General features: G+C 47.8%; 2 protein-coding genes and 2 non-coding genes across 14 annotated transcripts in view; 3 read left to right on the top strand and 1 right to left on the bottom strand.

Annotated features, from left to right (window-relative positions):
* Positions 1 to 648: 648 nt before the first annotated feature.
* RPL27A (ribosomal protein L27a) lies at positions 649 to 4,917 on the top strand. Its single transcript, XM_033206359.1, has 5 exons — positions 649 to 1,928; positions 2,312 to 2,375; positions 3,076 to 3,151; positions 3,785 to 3,959; positions 4,744 to 4,917. Exons 1-5 carry the CDS (start codon positions 1,926 to 1,928, stop codon positions 4,870 to 4,872), a joined length of 447 nt encoding a protein of 148 aa, XP_033062250.1. The 5' UTR covers positions 649 to 1,925; the 3' UTR covers positions 4,873 to 4,917.
* Positions 3,295 to 3,424, top strand: LOC117081864. The gene has a single exon (XR_004436337.1). It is a non-coding gene; the product is annotated as a small nucleolar RNA SNORA3/SNORA45 family (small nucleolar RNA).
* Positions 4,505 to 4,635, top strand: LOC117081863. Its single transcript, XR_004436336.1, has one exon. It is a non-coding gene; the product is annotated as a small nucleolar RNA SNORA3/SNORA45 family (small nucleolar RNA).
* Positions 4,918 to 12,397: 7,480 nt separating the features above from the next.
* Positions 12,398 to 19,026, bottom strand: part of DENND2B (DENN domain containing 2B) — a 184,667-nt gene continuing 178,038 nt past the window's right edge. For 5 of the 11 annotated variants that reach the window (XM_033206354.1, XM_033206353.1, XM_033206352.1 and 2 more), the window contains 6 exons: positions 18,256 to 18,433; positions 17,976 to 18,017; positions 16,592 to 16,703; positions 15,473 to 15,712; positions 14,502 to 14,588; positions 12,403 to 13,169 (listed from right to left, as the gene is read on the bottom strand). In XM_033206354.1, coding sequence (XP_033062245.1) covers positions 13,135 to 13,169; positions 14,502 to 14,588; positions 15,473 to 15,712; positions 16,592 to 16,703; positions 17,976 to 18,017; positions 18,256 to 18,433 — 694 coding nt within the window. In that variant the 3' untranslated portion in view covers positions 12,403 to 13,134. Of the gene's footprint in view, positions 13,170 to 14,501; positions 14,589 to 15,472; positions 15,713 to 16,283; positions 16,355 to 16,591; positions 16,704 to 17,975; positions 18,018 to 18,255; positions 18,460 to 19,026 lie in introns of those variants that run through there. The other 6 variants (XM_033206351.1, XM_033206348.1, XR_004436004.1 and 3 more) reach the window with 5 other exon arrangements.

Raw genomic sequence — 19,026 nt, 5'->3', positions numbered from 1 at the left:
CTTTCTCTAGAAAAAGACGCCAACAGATTATAAAGTACAACAGAAAGAACAAGTGGTATCAAGAATAGGAAGAGTCCAATTTGGCAACTGGTTCATTAATGGCATTAGTAAGAGCAATTTCATTTCAGTCACAGGCTGTGAGCTAGATTGCAGGGAACAATGGATGGGAGGATTTGTAGACTACTCTTTTGGGGAGCTTGGCTGTAAAGGAAAGGGCAAGGACATGGGAGAATTTTGGATTTTTTTTTTTTTTTTTTTTTTTTTTGAGATAGAGTCTCACTCTGTTGCCCAGGCTAGAGTGCAGTGGCGTGATCTCGGCTCACTGCAAGCTCCACCTTCCAGGTTCACGCCATTCTCCTGCCTCAGCCTCCCAAGTAGCTGGGACTACAGGCGCCCGCCACCTCGCCCAGCTAATTTTTTGTATTTTTAGTAGAGATGGGGTTTCACCGTGTTAGCCAGGATGGTCTCGATCTCCTGACCTCGTAATCCGCCCACCTCAGCCTTCCAAAGTGCTGGGATTACAGGCGTGAGCCACTGTGCCCGGCCAGAATTTTGGATATTTTTATATTTTAGCTGAAGGGGGCAAGATAAATAAAAATAAATAAATACACGCTCACGCTCACACATACACACAGAGAATAACTGAGGGGATGGGATTTTAAAAATTTATTTCATTTTTCCCATGGGATCTATTAATAGACTAGCAAGGAGATGGGATCTTGAACACTGGCTGAAGTAACCGACTTAAGAGAGAAGACACACTGCTATTAGTGAAGACAAGGAGGTGAGGGTAAGTTTATTTATTCACTCAACAATCACTAGTTGAGTGTGGGTAAAAGAAAACCGTCCTTGACCACATAAGGAATTAGGTCTAGTAGGGAAGACAAATGTAGGTCAATAAATTACGTAAGGGCTGTACTAGATCGTGTGGTGGTACAGGTGGGGAAGCGAGCAACTATGTCTGCATTGTGTCCAGGAAAGGGTCACAGGCGTGTTATGTAGATTCTGGAGAAAATTCAAAAACAACATTTATTTTTACTTATTTACTTTTGTTTGTAGAGACGAGGGTCTCACTATGTTCCCCAGGCTGTTGTTGAACTACTGGCCTCAAGCAACCCTCCCGCCTCGACCTCCCAACGTGTTGGGACTACAGGTGTGAGCCACCGCGCCTGGCCTAAATGTGGCATTTAGAAAAAGTATTTACAACATCTGGATTAAAAGGACCACAAAGCAACCAGGCATCTAAGTCCCTGAACCGATTTAAGTTGCTCAAACCTGAGAGGACAACCAAATCATAGCAGAAGGGCAAAAGAGAAAGGAAGCCGGAGTGCCCACTCAGGAGTTTGAGCGGGATGAGGCATTTCGGGAGCCGCCCGAGCTTCAGTAAACGGAGCGAGACACCAGGTGGGCACACTGAAGATTAAACAGGGCCTCGCGGTTCCGCACTGCGGCCGGGAGACAAACCAGCCGCCACTATCACCAGCCCCGAGCAAACCACTAAGAACTGGAGTGCCGCGCGGGGCCGCTCAGGGCTGGCGCATTTGGTGAGGAGCTTGACACCGAGGCCCTCAGGGTCGGCTTAGGCGGTTCCCTGGCCCAGGCGCCAGAAAAGGGGCCGGCTCAAGCAGGCACGGGCGGCGTGCAGTACAGCACACCTAGCCCCGATTCTTCAACAGTTCTCGTCTTCCGAGCCTGTCACAGCGGGCTTCACCGAGACGGTTTCACCGCCACCACAAGACTCTGTGAGGGGTATCACCACCCCGAAAAAGAGGAGGTGACTAGGAGACCGGCAATCCCGCGAGACCAAGAGGCCCCGCCCGAAGCCCGGCCTCCGTGACCGGAAGTAAGGCGCTTGGCCCCGCCCCCCGTACCCGATACCTCGCGAGACTTGGGGAAGGCCTTCCTTTTTCGTCTGGGCTGCCGACATGGTAGGTGTTTCGGTTCTTGCCTCCTCTTCCATGCCGGCGAGGACTTCTAAGCTCTATTCCCATTGCCCCTAGTCATCCACTCCCTACCATGGTCGGGGCTTCCAGGCTGCGCATGGCCGCCTGCAGGGCAGGGTGGCCGGCGCGGGCCCAGGGCGGGGCTCCCGAAGCCGTCTGTTAGGCCCGCGGTTCAGATCTCTAGGACACGCGGGCTCCGGCGCTACCGTGGTGAGCACGGCCCTAGGCCGATCGGTACCCTCAACTTTCCCGAACGCTGCATTAGTTAGGTCCTTGATCCACAGGCTTACAGGCCCATCTCACAGCTGGCAGGCATCGCCCCCTGCCCCTAATTCCTTAGATCTTACCACCAAGCTTTTTCCACACAGCCATCCAGACTGAGGAAGACCCGGAAACTTCGGGGCCACGTGAGCCACGGCCACGGCCGCATAGGTGAGTGCCGGCTTCCTCTCGGAGTGGGCCTTGGGCTTTCTTCGGGTGCTTATTAGCTAGTCTGGAGAACGGTAACCTATAAGAATAGGTCCTTTTTGTGGGGTCAAGTTGGACAGCTGTTGATTTTTTTCTGAGGATCCTGTAGTATTCCAGTTCTAAGGAATTTCACATCAGTGGAGTAATAGGAATTGAGCAGGCACGGTATTAGGTTAGTTGAAGACATGGAGTACTGTGGGAATGCTGTGATGTGGAACCTGAAAAGATGTTTCACCCGGAATCCTGAAGTAATCACATTGCTGAAACCGGCATCCGTAGGGTGGGAACAGCGTAAACGGGACACAGACGTCTGGGGAAACGCTCTGGTTTTGTACGAAGAAGTATTGAGAGGCATGAGAAGGCTGTGTGGTGCATGTAGCTTTTTTGGGGGGGGGGGGCGGGGGGGAAGACTGATCACTGTTGCCCAGGCTGGAGTGCAGTGGCGAAATCTCGGCTCAAGCGATTCTCCTGCCTCAGTAGCTGGTATTACAGGTATGCGCCACCACGCCTGGCTGGTTTTCTATTTTTAGTAGAGTCGGGGGGTTTCTCCGTGTTGGCCAGGCTGGTCTCGAACTCCTGACCTCAGGTGATCCGCCCGCCTCGGCCTCCTAAAGTGCTGGGATTACAGGCACGAGCCATCACATGTAGCTTTGTATTCCTGCAGGCAAGCACCGGAAGCACCCCGGAGGCCGCGGTAATGCTGGTGGTCTGCATCACCACCGGATCAACTTCGACAAATAGTAAGTGTCCTTGGACTGCTTTTGACACAGCTTGGGAGGTAGGGGCAGAGAGAGGGCTGGCTTAAACAAAAAGTTTAGAAGCAAGCCTTGCCTACTGCTCTTTTTTTACCAAGTTAACACTTGGTGTGAACTGAAAACCTGTCATCGAGGCTAGAGTCACGCTTGGGTATCGGCTATTGCCTGAGTGTGCTAGAGTCCTCGGAGAGTAACTGCTGATCTTATTCACTGGCTGTGGGCCTTATGGCACAGTCAGTCACCAGGTTAGAGACATGCTTCACATTCACCTACTCACAAAGTAGTGGATGATAAATTTTGGCTACTCGGAAGACCTTTATTATAGGAGTATGTAGATTTTCCATAGAGTGCTGTTATGTGACTTGAATTTTAGTCTCAGCCCTGTCTCTGACATTGTCAGTGGTTTATCCTGGTTCCAGGAAATAAGACTAGCCTTTTCCTCATGATAGTCTTTGGTGGTTTTTAAAACCGTTGTTTAAGTTAACAGATGTATCATGTGCCTGACACTGCTCCACATCAGTGAACAATTTACACTGTAATGGGGGAGGTAACTATAAAGATGATAAACATAGCATCTTAATTGGAGTGTGTATGAAGGTGGTTGTTATCTCTTCCTAGCCACCCAGGCTACTTTGGGAAAGTTGGTATGAGGCATTACCACTTAAAGAGGAACCAGAGCTTCTGCCCAACTGTCAACCTTGACAAATTGTGGACTTTGGTCAGTGAGCAGACACGGGTGAATGCTGCTAAAAACAAGACTGGGGCTGCTCCCATAATTGATGTGGTGCGATCGGTAAGTTAATTGGATGTTTTTCTATACTTCCATACCTTCCCTTACAAAAACCCTGGCTTAATCTAATCCACTTATAACCTGTACTTCCCAGTTACCTACCAGACATCGATTCTTCCTGTGGTAGAATTATCATAGGTATTTCCCTGTCAGTAACAGTGCCTACTGTCACTGCCCAGGTTGTATCAGGTTTGCATTTCGTGCTTGAACTATAGCTGGTTCTGATCGAGGACAGCTCTTGGTCCTTCATGTTCCCCAGATAATAGAATCCTAATACGTTCCATCGATACTCAGTGCTGTACATTATCTGAAGAGATTTTCCCCCAAAACAGATGTATTTTGTCTGTCCTTGTGGGGGGGTTCTGGTCCCTGTGTTAGTCTTAACTCTCATGAATATGGAAGTAATCTTAAGAGGCCAGAACCCTAGGGGCACTTTAAATTGACTTCCCAGCCTATTTAATGTCCATTGAGTAGTTGTAGTGGTCAGGAAGGTAGTTGTCTTCTTTTGCTTAGCGGGGGGTTTTTGAGCAGGAGGAGGCTTATGCTTTGCCGAGACTAGAGTCACATCCTGACACAACTCTTGTCCTGGTGTGCTAGAGTACTCGAAGAGAATCTTCTGGTCTTGATTCACTGGTGGGGGCAGTTGGTGCACCCGTTAGTGCCCAGATCAGAAACATACATACCCTGCCCAGGGATTTAGAAAGTGGGCTGGCAGTCTTTCCTCATACCCATCACGCAGTAGGTACCTACTACAGTGTATTGTAAACTTTTTTCTCTGTTCTTCCAGGGCTACTACAAAGTTCTGGGAAAGGGAAAGCTCCCAAAGCAGCCTGTCATCGTGAAGGCTAAATTCTTCAGCAGAAGAGCTGAGGAGAAGATTAAGGGTGTTGGGGGGGCCTGTGTCCTGGTGGCTTGAAGCCACGTGGAGGGAGATTCATTAAATGCTGACTACTTTTTCCTTGTGGTGTGAGTATAGGTTCTTCAGTGGCATCTCTACATCCTATGTGCATTGGGAGCCCACGTTCTAGTACTTAGGGTATGAAGACATGGGTTCCTCTGCTGACTTCCCTCAGAAAGTATATGGTAAAGATAAGACCAACACAGGCATTGGCCAGTTAAACATTTCTGTTTATAAAGTCAGAATGATACCTGTTGATCACTGAAAGGTCTGCATGTATTGTATTCTGAATTTTACAGTGAATGGGAGAATGTACCCTAATTGTTCGATGGGGCTCAAAAGGAAAGATTCCATTTTAATGGTTCACATTCTAAAGAGGGGCAGTGTGATAGGAATGAGGTGGTCCTTTAGGACTTAATTCCTCAGCCCAAGGTTTTTCCTCTTGGCCCCCCCTTTTTTTTAAACGGAGTCTCTCTCTTGCCAGGCTGGAATGCAGTGGCATGATCTCGGCTCCCAGGTTCAAGCAATTTTCCTGTGTCAGCTTCCTGACTAACTGGGATTACAGGCACCTGCTACCATGCCCGACTAATTTTTGTATTTTCAGTAGAGATGGGGTTTCACCATGTTGGCCATGCTGGTCTCTTAACTCCTAACCTCAGGTGATCTGTCCACCTTGGCCTCCAAAAGTTACGGGATTATAGGTGTGAGCCACCACACCCGGCCATGGCTCCTTAATCTTGATCGAAATTCTTGTTACGTCTAGAATGTGATGAATCAAAAGTCTGGAGATGGGGGTCCAGCAATCTGCAATTTCAATATGCCAGGGCTTTTCTGTATGTCAAAGTGGGTTTGAAATTGTTAATTTTTCTTCTAGTCTGAAATGTATCGAGAAAATTTGGAAATCCTGAAGACCAGAAATTGAAATAAGTTTTTCTAGGATTTTTGTCTCTTGCTGTTGGAAAACTTATGGTGACCAATGCATGTTTACAAATAAGATCCTCGTAGATCTTAGGGTAAATTATAATTTGCTACAGTTTTATGGTTCTTCCTGCAATTTTGAACTTTCTTTGACCCAAAATAACGCAGTCTAAAATTAGGCAAATAAATAAGACGGCACTTAGACTCCTGGGTTTTAGTTAGTGGAGGTTTCCTGTGGGGTCATAACATGCGTAAGTCGAGAACCATGGTTGTCTATGGGACATATCTGTCAGGACAACCTTTAGAGGATGTTGGGGATCAAATACAAGGCACAGAGAAACACTGAATTGGCTTACATAAGAATAGGATAGAATTACCAGCAGTAGTGAAACCTTGATTCAGCTGGACAATTTTAAGCAAATGTATCATTTGGCTTGTATCTTCTGTTGTGCTGGAGGAGGTTAGAGTCCCAGCCTGACCAACCTGGAGAAACCTTGTCTCTACTAAAGACAAAATTAGCCGGGCGTGGTGCCACATGCCTGTAATCCCAGCTACTTGGGAGGCTAAGCCAGGAGAATCTCTTGAACCCAGGAGGCGTTAGGTCACGGTGAGCCGAGATCGTGCCATTGTACTCTAGCCTGGGCAACAAGAGTGAAACTCAGTCTCAAAAAAAACGTAAGGGTTCTCCATTAGAGCCCATAGAGGACTTTTAATATGGAACCTGAATTCAAGGATCCCACAATAAGTGGCCAGTAGTTAATGATGAATTAAAAACTAAATATTTAGTCTCCACCCAATACCTCTGTGACTTTTAGTCCCAATTTCCTCATCTTTAAAATTTAAGTAAAAGTGCCTACCTGAGGATTGTATAGATTAAAATGGAAGCCATGCACTTAATTTTTGTGTTTGACTTAGTAACTTAAGTGCGAACTATTATAGGAGCAGATGGAGTCAGTTGGCCTTCATGTGATTGTCAGTGGGAAATTGGTCCAAGCAGAGGGAATACTGGTTCGGGAAACTGGTTTGGGAAAGTTAGGCAAACGCGAAGTGCTATGGTGGAGAGAAAGATTACTCTGGCTGGGCTGTAAAGGACAGCTACAATGGGAGGCTGAAGGCAGAACCAAGAAAATGGGAGTGAGTGTGGAAAGGTACGATTCAGACGACATAATGGACAGGACTTGGGAGACTGAATTGTAGTGGGCCTATCACAAAACGATGAGACATGGAAGGAAGTAGAGTTTGGGGGAAAGGATCGCTAGTCCCTTAATGGCTACCTTCCCCAGGAGTTCATTGTTAGGCCATCCGATCCCCTGGCCTGGGAAAGAAATTGATACCATTGCTGGCTTGTTCACTCACCAGAAACTACAGCTAGTAACTTCTAAAAACTTAGTTTTATGTGATGAGGAACAGATGAAAAGTTTTGAACCCTAAGTCCACCGATTCCAGTGCTTTCTCGAACCCACATTTACTAAAATATTTTCATGACTGCCGAGCTTTGAATAGCCTGCTGTGTTCATAGAGGCTCACACTGGCGATCTCTAGTGGCTGGCTAAAGCCTGAATTGCAAAGGATACAATTTCTGGTCTAATGTATATATGCCTTAAATATAGTTGCATTCAAACTTGGGAGCTGCAGGTGCAACTTGATTTTATGACAAATGTCTGCCACATAATTTGTACAAGCAGTGCTCGTCTAGGAGAGCTAAATCAGGCGAGCTTTCAATTAAATATACTACTAGACCCTACTTAGCGGCTAACTAGCCCAAGAGCAGACAGCCCAGGGACGGACTGCAAGTCGGAAGCGCAGGCGGAAGCTCTGCAGCGCCCGCCTGGTGGCTCCATCGGCTGCTTTCATCAGTCAGCACGACCCAACCGCAGTGGCGTCCTCACAACACAGACCGGAGCTTGGGTCTCAGGTTGGACCCTGAGAACCACTTCCGGTGACTAGCTTCTACTTCCGGAGATGAAGACTCCCCCGCGTCGCAGGCCGGAAGAAGCACGGCGGAGACCGGCCTCGCTTGGCCACTTCCGGTAAGGGTGGCGCGGGCCAGCGGTGAGCGAGTGCAGATAGCTCCCCTGGAAAGGCGGGATGTTCAGCTCCACCCCTGGCCCCTGGGCGGCCGTGGGTCCCCTTCCAAGCGGAGGAATGGCTAACCCCGCCGCACTTCCAGCACCGTTTAGGGTGCGTTTAAGAACAGGAGGCGTGGCCTTTACGTAAATCTTCAAAATGAGAATCTCCAGAATTTGTCTCAATTGTCTAAAAGGTAATGAGCGTCAGCCATGTTCAAGGGCACTTTGGGCTAAAAAAGAAAGTGCTTGTACACGGATGGAAATGTTCTGGAAACAAAAGGAATTTCCTCTTGGGAGTTTAGGGAAATGAGGGAGACGAAGTATGTTTTGGTGCAGTTTGTTTTTTGTTCAACCCAATGCATATTTTCATATTGAGAGGCAATATAAATGGAGAAAAATATCTTGAGAAAAAAATATATATATACCAGAACTTGCCAGTGCTGAAAAGTAGTATTTTCTCTTTCGAGAGTTTTCATGGCCTTTTAAATTACACCCCCACCTCCACAGGCAAATACATTTGTTTTGGAATGCACACCACATCATCTGGCTCTAGAAACGTATTTTGTTTAGCGCCCCTAGCAAGAATGTAGGTTAAAGTGTATATTTAGTTCCTGGCTCTATTTTACATCCCAATTTTTATTTTCCTCTCATTCCCACTTTACGTTGTTTCAAATAACCTAGTTTGTGTATCCCTGTAAGTCATTTTGGGTACAAAGTGGGTTATAAGTGTACAGGTGAAAAGATGTTTTAACAAAAATTTGAGCTGTAACTGTAATCACACTTATTTTCTTGGGTCGTGCTATGATTTGGATGTGGTTTTAAATTTGGCCCCCGGTATGGGCAGTGTTGGAAGGTGGAGCCTATCGGGAGGTGTTTAGATCATGGAGGTAGATCTCTCACAAATAGATTAATGTTCTCCTGTGGGGCTGAGTGAGTTCTCACTCTGCTGGGAATGAAAAGCAGGTTGTTTAAAAGGCGTCTGGCTTCCTCAGTTTCTCTTGCTTCCTCTCTTACTACCCCTACCCGATCTCTTTGCACATGCCCAGCCCCCCTTCTGCTTTCTGCTGTGAGTTGAAACAGCCTGAGGCCCCCCTCAAGTACAGCTGCCCAATCTTTAACTTTTCAGCCATCAGAATCATAAGCCAAATAAATCTTTTTCTTTATCAATTACCCAGTTCCAGGTATTCTGTTATAGCAACACAAAATGGACTAAGATGGGCCCTAATTCCACAGATTCCAATGTGAACCAGAGTTTGACTAATACTGTTTAAGGGCAATTCTTCAAAATAGTGCTTTTTAAAAAGCCCAGAATACTTATTTCAAGACTACAGTTTATCAGAGCATTTAGAACAGTGTAATGAAGCAGCCTGCATTAAAAGAACTAACTTAATTGCAGAATAGAGGAGAGCTGACACTCCTACAGGTGAGGGGACTTCCCTGGTAGAGGAGATAGCACTGTTATCCCTGAGCAATTGCCCCAGTATTGTCAGAAAGCCACTGTTTAAGGACACTTGCTCTCAGTGGCCACAATATCTTTTACAGGAGTGTTTTGGAAACAGTGGGGTTTTTTTGTTTGTTTGTTTTAATTAATAGAAGTGGGGTCTTTACTATGTTGCCCAGGCTGGTCTCAAACTTCTGAGCTCAAATGATCCTCCTGCCTTGGCCTCCCAACGTGCTGGGATTGTAGGCATGAGCCACCACACCTGGCCACATTGGGGCATTTTTGTTGTCACAGTCATGGAGGGGAAGTGACCAGGGATGCTAAATATCTTGGAATGGATGAGCTGGTCCTACACAACAAAGAAAAATCTAACTTACAATTTGACTTCATTTACATATAACTCCAAAAGTTGGTTTGTTTTTTGTTTTTGCAGTTTTCATATAATTCTCAGTTTCCTAGTATTCTAACTACTGTTTAAATCAGGGGAAGTTCATACTTTTGTTCAGAACATTCCCAAAAATTGTTCATTTCAGAAAACTCACCAATAACTACTCAGTAGGATCTGAGTTGCTGATACAACACTTTTCTCCATCTGCATAGGTAGCTGTTGCATTCACAGTAATTCTGTGTACAGTGTAGGCATGTGATTATCTTTTCTAGTACAGTTGTACACAAGCAGTTACATATTTAAATATTATAACAAAATATTTGTTTTATATCTGCCCTTTTATATTACAGTTAAGGTATATTTCGGTAGCTTATTTTTGAATTTCATTTCAGGGTAGTGGAGGGAATTAAAGTATTTGCTATTAAAACTAAACTGTTGGATCTGATAGGGTTGAAAATCATTGGTTTAGAGGTCCAGAGATCATGTGAAAGAACGTGGAAAGAAGCCCTGAGATCATGTGAAAGAACGTGGAAAGAAGCCCTGAATACTTTTTGTAAACCCCAAGCCAGGCCCACTGTCCACACCCTCCTCTCCCCATAAGGCTCCTGTGCCTTGGCTATGGCAATCACTCTATGGGCCCTTGCAGCCTATTCTAAGCCATTATATGCAAGTAATGATTTTCTGGATTGGGACCAGAGCTGCAGCCACAGTAGCGGGTAGACATACCGCTCTGGTATTCACGCAAGGACATACTGTATTTTAAAGATATGTAAAAGTGGCAAAATTTATGAATAAGGCCGGATGTGGTGGCTCATGCCTGTAATCCCAGCACTTCAGGAGGACTGTTTGAGCCCGGGAGTTTGAGACTAGCCTGGGCAACACAGTGAGACCCCATTAATGCAAATTTTAAAAAAAAATTTTACACATACACATCTTGTGATCTGATCGCATGTCTAAAGGTTCTTTGGAGCCATGCTGAAAAGGAAGGGTGGAGGAGAATGGGGGAGGAAGGGAAAGAGAGAGAGCGCATGTACCTTTTAGGAATTAAATCTGTATTTTTCTTTTCTTTTTTTTTTTTTTTTTGAGACAGTCTCGTCCTGCTCCCAGGCTGGAGTACAATGGCACGATCTCGGCTCACTGCAACCTCTGCCTCCTGGGTTCAAGTGATTCTCCTGCCTCAGTCTCCCAGTAGCTGGGATCACAGGCGTGCACCACCATACCCGGCAAATTTTTTGTATCTCTAGTAGAGATGAGGCTTCACCATGTTGGCCAGGCTGGTCTTGAACTCCTGACCTCGTGATCCACCCACCTCGGCCTCTCAAAGTGCTAGGATTACAGGCATGAACCACCGCGCCCGGCCTGTATTTTTCTTATTAAGGAATCTGCCTCTGTGACTATCCTAAAGCCCAGGCTGAGTTAAGAGCGACGAGTTCTGGAGGGAACTACATCCCACTCTGAGTCTTCTGGTTGTAATCCATCTTTTCTCTTGATCCGAACTGAAGACTCGCGAGGCTTCAATCCCTGTACTAGTCCTGGCAAATGGCAGAGCCAGAAAATGACTTTGCCTTCCTTCCCAGAAGACAAACCCTCCACTTTATTCTGTGAGGCTGACAGCAGGCCCAAACCATGGACAGGTTGAGGCCTGCGCAGGCCTCAGTGGAGATGGGGAGAGGGAAGAGGGGAAGGAAACTTAGGATGGGATCATCTCTCAACAAGGGTGGAAGGACAGGAAAACTTTACTCATGGTTCAAATCCTGTCAGACCCAAACACAATACCAAGGAAAGTGGTTGCAGCTTAATGCCTCACTTGGGAGTTTGCAAAGTCTCTGCTCTCCCAAGGCCTTGGTGGGTGAAAAGCCTAAACCATCCTTATTTCCCACCTTGTTTCTCTCCTTCCTCTTCTGTGGAATGTAGCAGTACTTTCTGTATAAAAACCTAGGGTTCCAGTGGAAAAATGATTCGCAGAGTGACATGGAAGAGTCACAGGGAGTGGGTCAGGGCTATGCCCAACCCTGGGTTGGCATTAGCTGTGCTTCACTCCACCAATGTCAGGACACTCAAATGATATCTTAGGGGCTTCAGGCTGAAGAGGAAAATGTTAAGATTTACCTAATAATGGGGCCAACGGGCAAAGAGCATTCTTTCCATCACTGGAAACACTTAAGCACAGGCTGAACACTTGAGGGAAGCCGAACTACTGCAATGACTGGGTATCTTCTAACTCTTAAGACCAGTCATGGCCGGGTGCGGTGGCTCAAGCCTGTAATCCCAGCACTTTGGGAGGCCGAGACGGGCGGATCACGAGGTCAGGAGATCGAGACCATCCTGGCTAACATGGTGAAATCCCGTCTCTACTAAAAAATACAAAAAACTAGCCGGGCGAGATGGCGGGCGCCTGTAGTCCCAGCTACTCGGGAGGCAGAGGCAGGAGAATGGCGTGAACCCGGGAGGCGGAGCTTGCAGTGAGCTGAGATCCAGCCACTGCACTCCAGCCTGGGCGACAGAGCGAGACTCTGTCTTAAAAAAAAAAAAAAAAAAAAAAAGACCAGTCATGCAACTTAGGCTGGAGATCTCCATTTTAGGGGAGGTCAGTGACTCACACTAAAGCTAACCCCTTAATCTAGTACTCAGTTCCCTGTGTGATGATGTTTCATCCCTGACTGGCCAGTCCCAGCCCACTCCCAGGAGAGAGAACTCTAGATAACAAAGCCAAGGAACACATGAGGCTCTGGGCCCAAACAACTGTACACTGTTTATTGAGAACACCCGTAGATGGGAAGGAGGAATGCCCTGTACCGCATTGTGGCCACCACTGACTGGGAGCCAGGCCCAGAGAGCACTGGCAGAGCTGGGGGTGGGCTTCCCATGACACACTGACCATCTCAGAGGCTGGGGGGAATGAGAGGACTAGGCCTAAGACCCTGGTGCCATGCTGATTGGCCTTTGCCTTTCAAAAACAGAGGGTATGGGTATGGGGACTACCAGGAAAAAATAGAAACTCTTAAGTTTTTTTAAAAGGTCCTCCTGTACATAACAAGACAGCATCTGCTCTCCAGGGCCTGAGACTGGCAGCAGGGGCCTCAGGCAGGCAGGCAGGCAGGCCAAAGGCCTCCGGGGAAGATCAGTGGTTTGGCTGAGACAGTCAGCTGCACAAAACTGGCCAGTCACGAGCACCCAGCAAAACTTCATCCATGCTCTAGCAGGACAGGAAAGCACCCGGCCCCTTGGGAATATACAAATATTTACCATATTCTCTTTGCATGTTACAAAAACAGTTAAGAAAGCTTACAGCAGATTATTTACAAACAGTATCCCGGGATATGATGAAGGCAGAGGTGGGCTGGCTTAGAGGATGGGATCTGTGGGAGCAGAGGAGCCACAGCAGCCCAGAGGGTCCCAGGCTGGGCCTTCTCCCCAGGCTTCAGGCTCTGCAAGGCACTGGACTCTGCTACTGAGAAGGGGGCTTAATTCTTCTTGTGGAGGAACTTCATTTTGTTGCCTGTGGGCCAGAGAGGACAAGAGAGAGAATGTTCAGTGTTATCCCTTCCAACCTCCACTCCCTCTCCTCCTTGTAGCCATAACCCTCTCAGTGGGAGAGGAAGAGGATTAGGAGACTGGATTATAGCTGTGATCTGATCCAGGGTAGGGAAAACACGTGAGAGCTCTAATTAGGGCACTGCTATTAATCGCTGTGTGGTTTTAGGCAAGCCACTTAACCTCTTTGGTCTCAATTTCTCTTTAAACAGAAACATGCTCTGATTCTCTGATCTGACAGGCTGAGCACCCTGCAGGGAGGGGAGCATTTTGCAGGAAGGGCACTCGCACTGTTGTGTCTGCAGACCTGTTAGGGTCTAGAGGAAAGCTCACTGGCTCTAATGGCCTTCATATTCATTCAGGATGGAGTGCACACAGAAAGACCTGATGTATGTGGGAACCTGGGATTCCTCTTTGTAATGCAATATGGTAAATACAGCCTGCCCTCCGTATCCATGAGTCCTGCGTTCATGGGTTCCATGTTTATAGATTCAACCAACTGGAGATCAAAGATATTTGGGGGAAAAAATGAATGGTGGTGTCTGTACTGAATATATATATAGACTTTTTTTTTCTCGTCATTATTCCCTAAACAATACAGTATAATATCTATTTACAGCTGGGTGCACTGGCTAACGCCTGTAATCCCAACACTTTGGGAGGTCAATATGGGAGTATTACTTGAGCCCAGGAGTTTGAGACCAGCCTAGGCAACATAGCAAGACCTCATCTCTACAAAACAAATTTTAAAAATAGCCAGGCGTAATGGCATACACCTGTAGTCCCAGCTACTCAGGAGGTGGAGGAGGGAGGATCACATGAGTCCAGGAGTTTGAAGCTGCAGTGAGCTAGGATTACACCACTGCACTCCAGCTTGAGTGACAGAGCCAGACCTTGCCTCTAAAATAAAATGTCAAATAAATAAAATAACACAGTTTACATTGTGTTAGGTATTATAAGTAATCTAAAGATGATCTAAAGTATATGGGAGGATGTGCACAGGTTATACCCAAATACTAAGCCATTTTATAGAAGGGACTTGAGCATCTGTGGATTTTGGTATCTTTGGGTATCCTGGAACCAATCCCCCACAGATACTGAAGGACTATTACTGTGCAGAATGCCCTTGGAATTCTGGCTGAGAGCCTTCTCATCACTATGGGATGTCTACATCCTGTTCTGTCTACAGCCCCAGTATAACACATGTGGACATTGATTTAGAGTATTTGGGGGCACAAACCCCCCAGCCCCTTCCTTCTTGCTGAACATCTATCTCATCATTAACAAGGCTACTTACCCAAACCTCGGAGAAACTTATTCATTCCACTCTGCTCAGTGTCTGGGAGTTCTTCTAAGTACTGTTCCACTCGCTGCTCAAAAAGACCTGGGTAAGAGAAACAGGCACAGGGAAGAGAATAGTCATTGGAGGAAGGAAAGGGAAGGAGAGGCCTACATGAAGGGAACCATGGAGCACAGATGCCAAAAAACGAGAAAGCAAGCATCTGGGATGATAATTTGCAGGAGCATCTTACTAGAATTCAGACTGGCTCATCAAAGCAATCATTAGCGACATCTTGCTGGGGTTCGCTGCTGCCACCCTGCCTCCCCATGCACATTCCCAAGCTGCACTAGGGCGAGGAGGCTGCTTCTCAGTTCAGAGGTGCCCCAAGTGGACATCTCTGGCTTCCTTCAGACAATTCTACCATGTTTTTCCAAAAAGGTTGTTATACTAAATGGATAGTATTAAGAGGACAGAAGAAGTACTAACCCTGAGGTTAGAGAGAAAGATTGTGATGAGATGAAAGAGTCCTAGAATGAGCTGATGAAATAGCAAAAAGCGAGATAACCATCTGCCTTCAGTGAAGACTGCCACCAACCTACAACAGCTGGCCCAGTGCTCTCTAAAGGAATTCCCAACCCCTGGGTTCTCAGAACCCCCAAAATTGCTCAGTCTATTCCTTTTCTCTGGATAGAAGGGCTTTCTTCTATCCTCCTCTTTGAGTAGGGGGTGGGCAACCAATAGCATGCTGCTCCTAGGCGGAGATGAGTCCCATCTCTAGCTATGTGGCTCAGCCTGTGCACAGCCTTGTGAAGGCATTTACTGGGACAGGAGGAAGAGAATGCTCCCTTGGAAGTTTCTAACAGAAGTAAAGGGATGTTAAGAGGCCTGGCCCTAGCTTGATGTCCAAGAGCTTCCATCATAGTGCCTGGTTCTTCAGCCCTGCTGTGGGTGAAAGAGAGAGAAGAGAGCTGATAAACAAGCCTTACCCTTTGCCCGACACTTTCTTAGCTCCCTGTCTTGGATGAAGCCAGCAAACATCTGAGACTCCATAAAAACCTCAAGAAAGCGGCGGATGCTTTTAGAGGCCACAGATTTGCGGAAGGCCTCTCGCTGAAAGGCTCTCTCTCCCTTCTCACTCTGTGTCAGAAAGAGGGAGTAGTGCCCAACGGTCTCCACAAAGAACCGGATAAACACCTCCGACACCAACCCATTGAGGGTATTACATTCTGGAAGGGAAAAGAAAATCTTTGAGGTTCAGGTCAAGAGCCTGCAAAGCCTTCCTCAAATCTTCACCTGGTGTAGTCTTCCTCTCCCCAACAAGACTTCCAGCCAGTACCACTCTTCTGTTCTGGAAGCTCTTTTTGAGACTGAGTTGCACTCTTGTTGCCCAAGTTAGAGTGCAATGGTGCCATCTCAGCTCACTGCAACCTCCACCTCCCAGGTTCAAGCAATTCTCTTGCCTCAGCCTCCCAAGTAGCTGGGATTACAGGTGCACACCACCACGCCCAGCTAATTTTTCTATTTTTAGTAGAGATGGGGTTTCACCATGTTAGCCAGGCTGGTCTCGAACTCCTGACCTCAGGTGATCCACCCGCCTCGGCCTCCCAAAGTGCTGGGATTACAGGCGTGAGCCACTGCGCCCAGCCTCTGGAAGCTTTCTCTCTTGTGCCTGTGGCCTTGTAACTAGCCTACAAGCTGCCGAAGGCCAGAAACTATGTTCTGAACATGGAAGTTGAAACATAATTGCTGGATGAATTAAAGTAGAAACCAGAGCACCACTTTTGTCATATCCCTCACCCTAAGTGATTTTTCTGGCTTCCAAGGAAGAGGAAGTTCCTTTCATCTCCTGCAATGGCTTGAGGTAAGGCCTGAGAGGGAGGAATAATTAGTTTTCTGTCAGCAGAAAGTATCTTTGGGGTTGCCACATGTCTTTGGGTTTTCCTTCCCAAACCACCTGGGGTAGAAAAGACGCTAGAGTGAGACCAAGGTCCTCATCAGCCAGAAAGGGTTTGATGCGCAGAGGCAGAGTTCTGGCCCTATGGGGCCCTGACCCAGAGCAGAGGGAGCCTGGAGCAGAGCTGACCATGCCCGGGCACTATCCTCACCATCGTCGGAGTCACTGTCGGAGTCCTGGGAGATCAGCTCATTCTTCCTCTCCAGAGCCTGCTCCAGAGCTGCCTGTAACTTCCTAGGTAACAGTGTGTCCTCGTCGTCCATCTGTAGGAGAAAGAAAGCAGTGACAATCATAGCTGACGCTGAGCTCTTACTATGTGCTAAGACCTGTTAGAAGAGCTTGAGTAGATAATCTCATTTATCTCTCCCAATAACCCTCATAACTATCATCAACCTCATTTTAAGATGAGGAACTGGAGCACAGAAAGGTTAGGAAACTTGCCCAAGATTACAGAGATTAAAAGTAGTAGAGGGCCAGGCACAGTGGCTCATGCCAGTAATCCCAACACTTTGGGAGGCTGAGTGGGAGGATCACTTGAGCCTAGGAGGGTGTTCGAGACCAGCCTGAGCCTGGGCAATTTAGCAGGTCCCTCTATCTGTAAAACACACACACAAAAAACAATTAGTCAAGTATGGTAGCATGCACCTGTACTCCCAGCTACTTAGGAGGCTGACGTGGGGAGGATCACCTGAGCCCAGGGAGGTCGAGGCTGCAGTGTCATGATTGTACCACTGCACACCAGCCTGGATGACCGTGAGACCCTGTCTCAAAAAAGAAAAAAAAAAAAAAAGTGGTAGAGCCAGTGGCCTTTGTGACCAGGACTAGCCAGGGGTTCCTGATTAGGTCTCCCCAATTCCTCCATCTTCAGCTCTAGGTAGGAGGCACAGTTGGCTTGGGGCAGGGAGACCGTGGCCAGCCTGTGTCTCAGGAATGAAGTTAGACTGTTGTTTCAGTCTCTACACTCTGTTTCTGTGTCCATATCACTATGCCTGGTACCCAGGGAGTCCTCAGCTACATCACTGGTGTGTAACAGACAGTAAGTACATTTCTATAGGGGAGGCACTGGGTTGTGCTCCTTGGTAGAGAGTCAGGAGGATTTCCACGACTAACAAAGGTTTTTTGTAGTTGACAACAATGATTGCAAACCTGTACGTTACACAACAATCTATATTTGTGTAACCCCCAGCAACATTTCAAGGCGGATGTTGTCACCACCTCTGCTTTAGAGCTCAGAGGAATTTAGAGGCCTAAGACCATGTGGCTCAAAGCGGGCAAAGTCCAGCGGTCAAGTCTGTGGACTCCCAGGCCGTGTTCTTCAGGTTCCCACACTGCCTTCCAGAAGCTGATGATGCCACTGGAAAGGCAGACCCTGCTGAGGTCAAAGATTCCAAGACTAGCTTCTCCCCACCTTTGACTAGTCTGTGAGTAAGTATGGAACCCAGAGAGCTCAACAAACAGATTGTGAAAGTTGAGTAGTGTGTGTGATGGTGCAGGGTGCTCAGGAGCCTGACTCTAGCAAGCACCCACCCTCTTACCTGTCGGATGAATCGGTCAGATCCCAGATTCACCATCAGCGCCTGAGAAAAGGAGTCATTAGCAGAGTGGCTCAAGGCATGAGTCCCACAGTGCCCTCTGCCAGGCCTCCAGACCTCCCAGGTTCCCAGGGTCAGATAACAGGAAGAACTCCAGCCGGGGATAGACCTCCCAGGGAGAAAGGATAAGAGCCTGGTAAAGAGGCCGAGGGGCCACAAGTAAGATCCCAGCACCTGCTTCCCCTTCCACCCTTCCCCCCAGCTGGTTCACCCCATGGCCCACCTCCTCCACAGGCAGCTCCTTCAGTTTGGGGAGGGAGCTGGAGAGCAGGCCAACCAGGAAGGGGGTGGGACAGCAGACGATGTCAATCATGGAGGCCGGGAGGACAGGAATGAAGGTGTGCTGCCAGGAGAAGGGGTAGAGCAAGGCCACCACCGCGTGGGAGCAGCTGGAGAGGGTACTGATGGGCAGACAGAGACAGAGCACCTGAGCCCAGGCCCAGGACCTTAGAGTTCACTGGAGGCTCAGGACAGCCTTTGATCATAAACATCCCAGTGCAACAAAAATGCTAATGGGGCTCAGGGACCCTGCAGACTGGTGAAGCCCCCACTTTCCCACTGCGTAGCGCCTCAGGGACAACAGTGCTACTCTCAGGGAAATGCACTTACAAACAGCCAGGAAGGTATGCAGCATCCCGCAGGACAGTCATCTGACAAAGATCTGGAAAAGGGCTGTCTTGGGTTTGGGGGGCACATTACTGGGCCCGTGGCTGAGGAGGCAGGAGGTTTTGTAAACCCCTAGGGCCAGTGAATGCAGATCCTGGGTACCCTCTCCCACCCCACATCAGAACTAGGCAAGAGGGACAAAGAACTTGTGGAAAACCTAAATCATCATCAATGGAACATGAGCTGGCTGGACCTACCCCTCCCCTCTCCAGCCGGAGGCAGACCCCAGGCAGAACAGGAAGGACATCTTTTCCAAGACCCCAAATTGGCAGAACTTGAATACCCGGCCAGGCCAAGAACAAGACCTTGGGATTGTCCCTCCCAGAAT

This window comes from Trachypithecus francoisi, unplaced genomic scaffold, assembly GCF_009764315.1.
Source record: "Trachypithecus francoisi isolate TF-2019V2 unplaced genomic scaffold, Tfra_2.0 Lachesis_group8, whole genome shotgun sequence".
Taxonomy (NCBI): Eukaryota; Metazoa; Chordata; class Mammalia; order Primates; family Cercopithecidae; genus Trachypithecus; species Trachypithecus francoisi.
The sequence above is the reverse complement of the archived record's forward strand: the minus strand, read 5'-3'. Positions and strand labels throughout refer to the sequence as shown.

Coding starts and splice junctions, on each gene's coding strand:
- RPL27A (XM_033206359.1), top strand. Junction 2,376..3,075: donor CCACGGCCACGGCCGCATAG/GTGAGTGCCGGC, acceptor GTATTCCTGCAG/GCAAGCACCGGAAGCACCCC. Junction 3,152..3,784: donor CGGATCAACTTCGACAAATA/GTAAGTGTCCTT, acceptor ATCTCTTCCTAG/CCACCCAGGCTACTTTGGGA.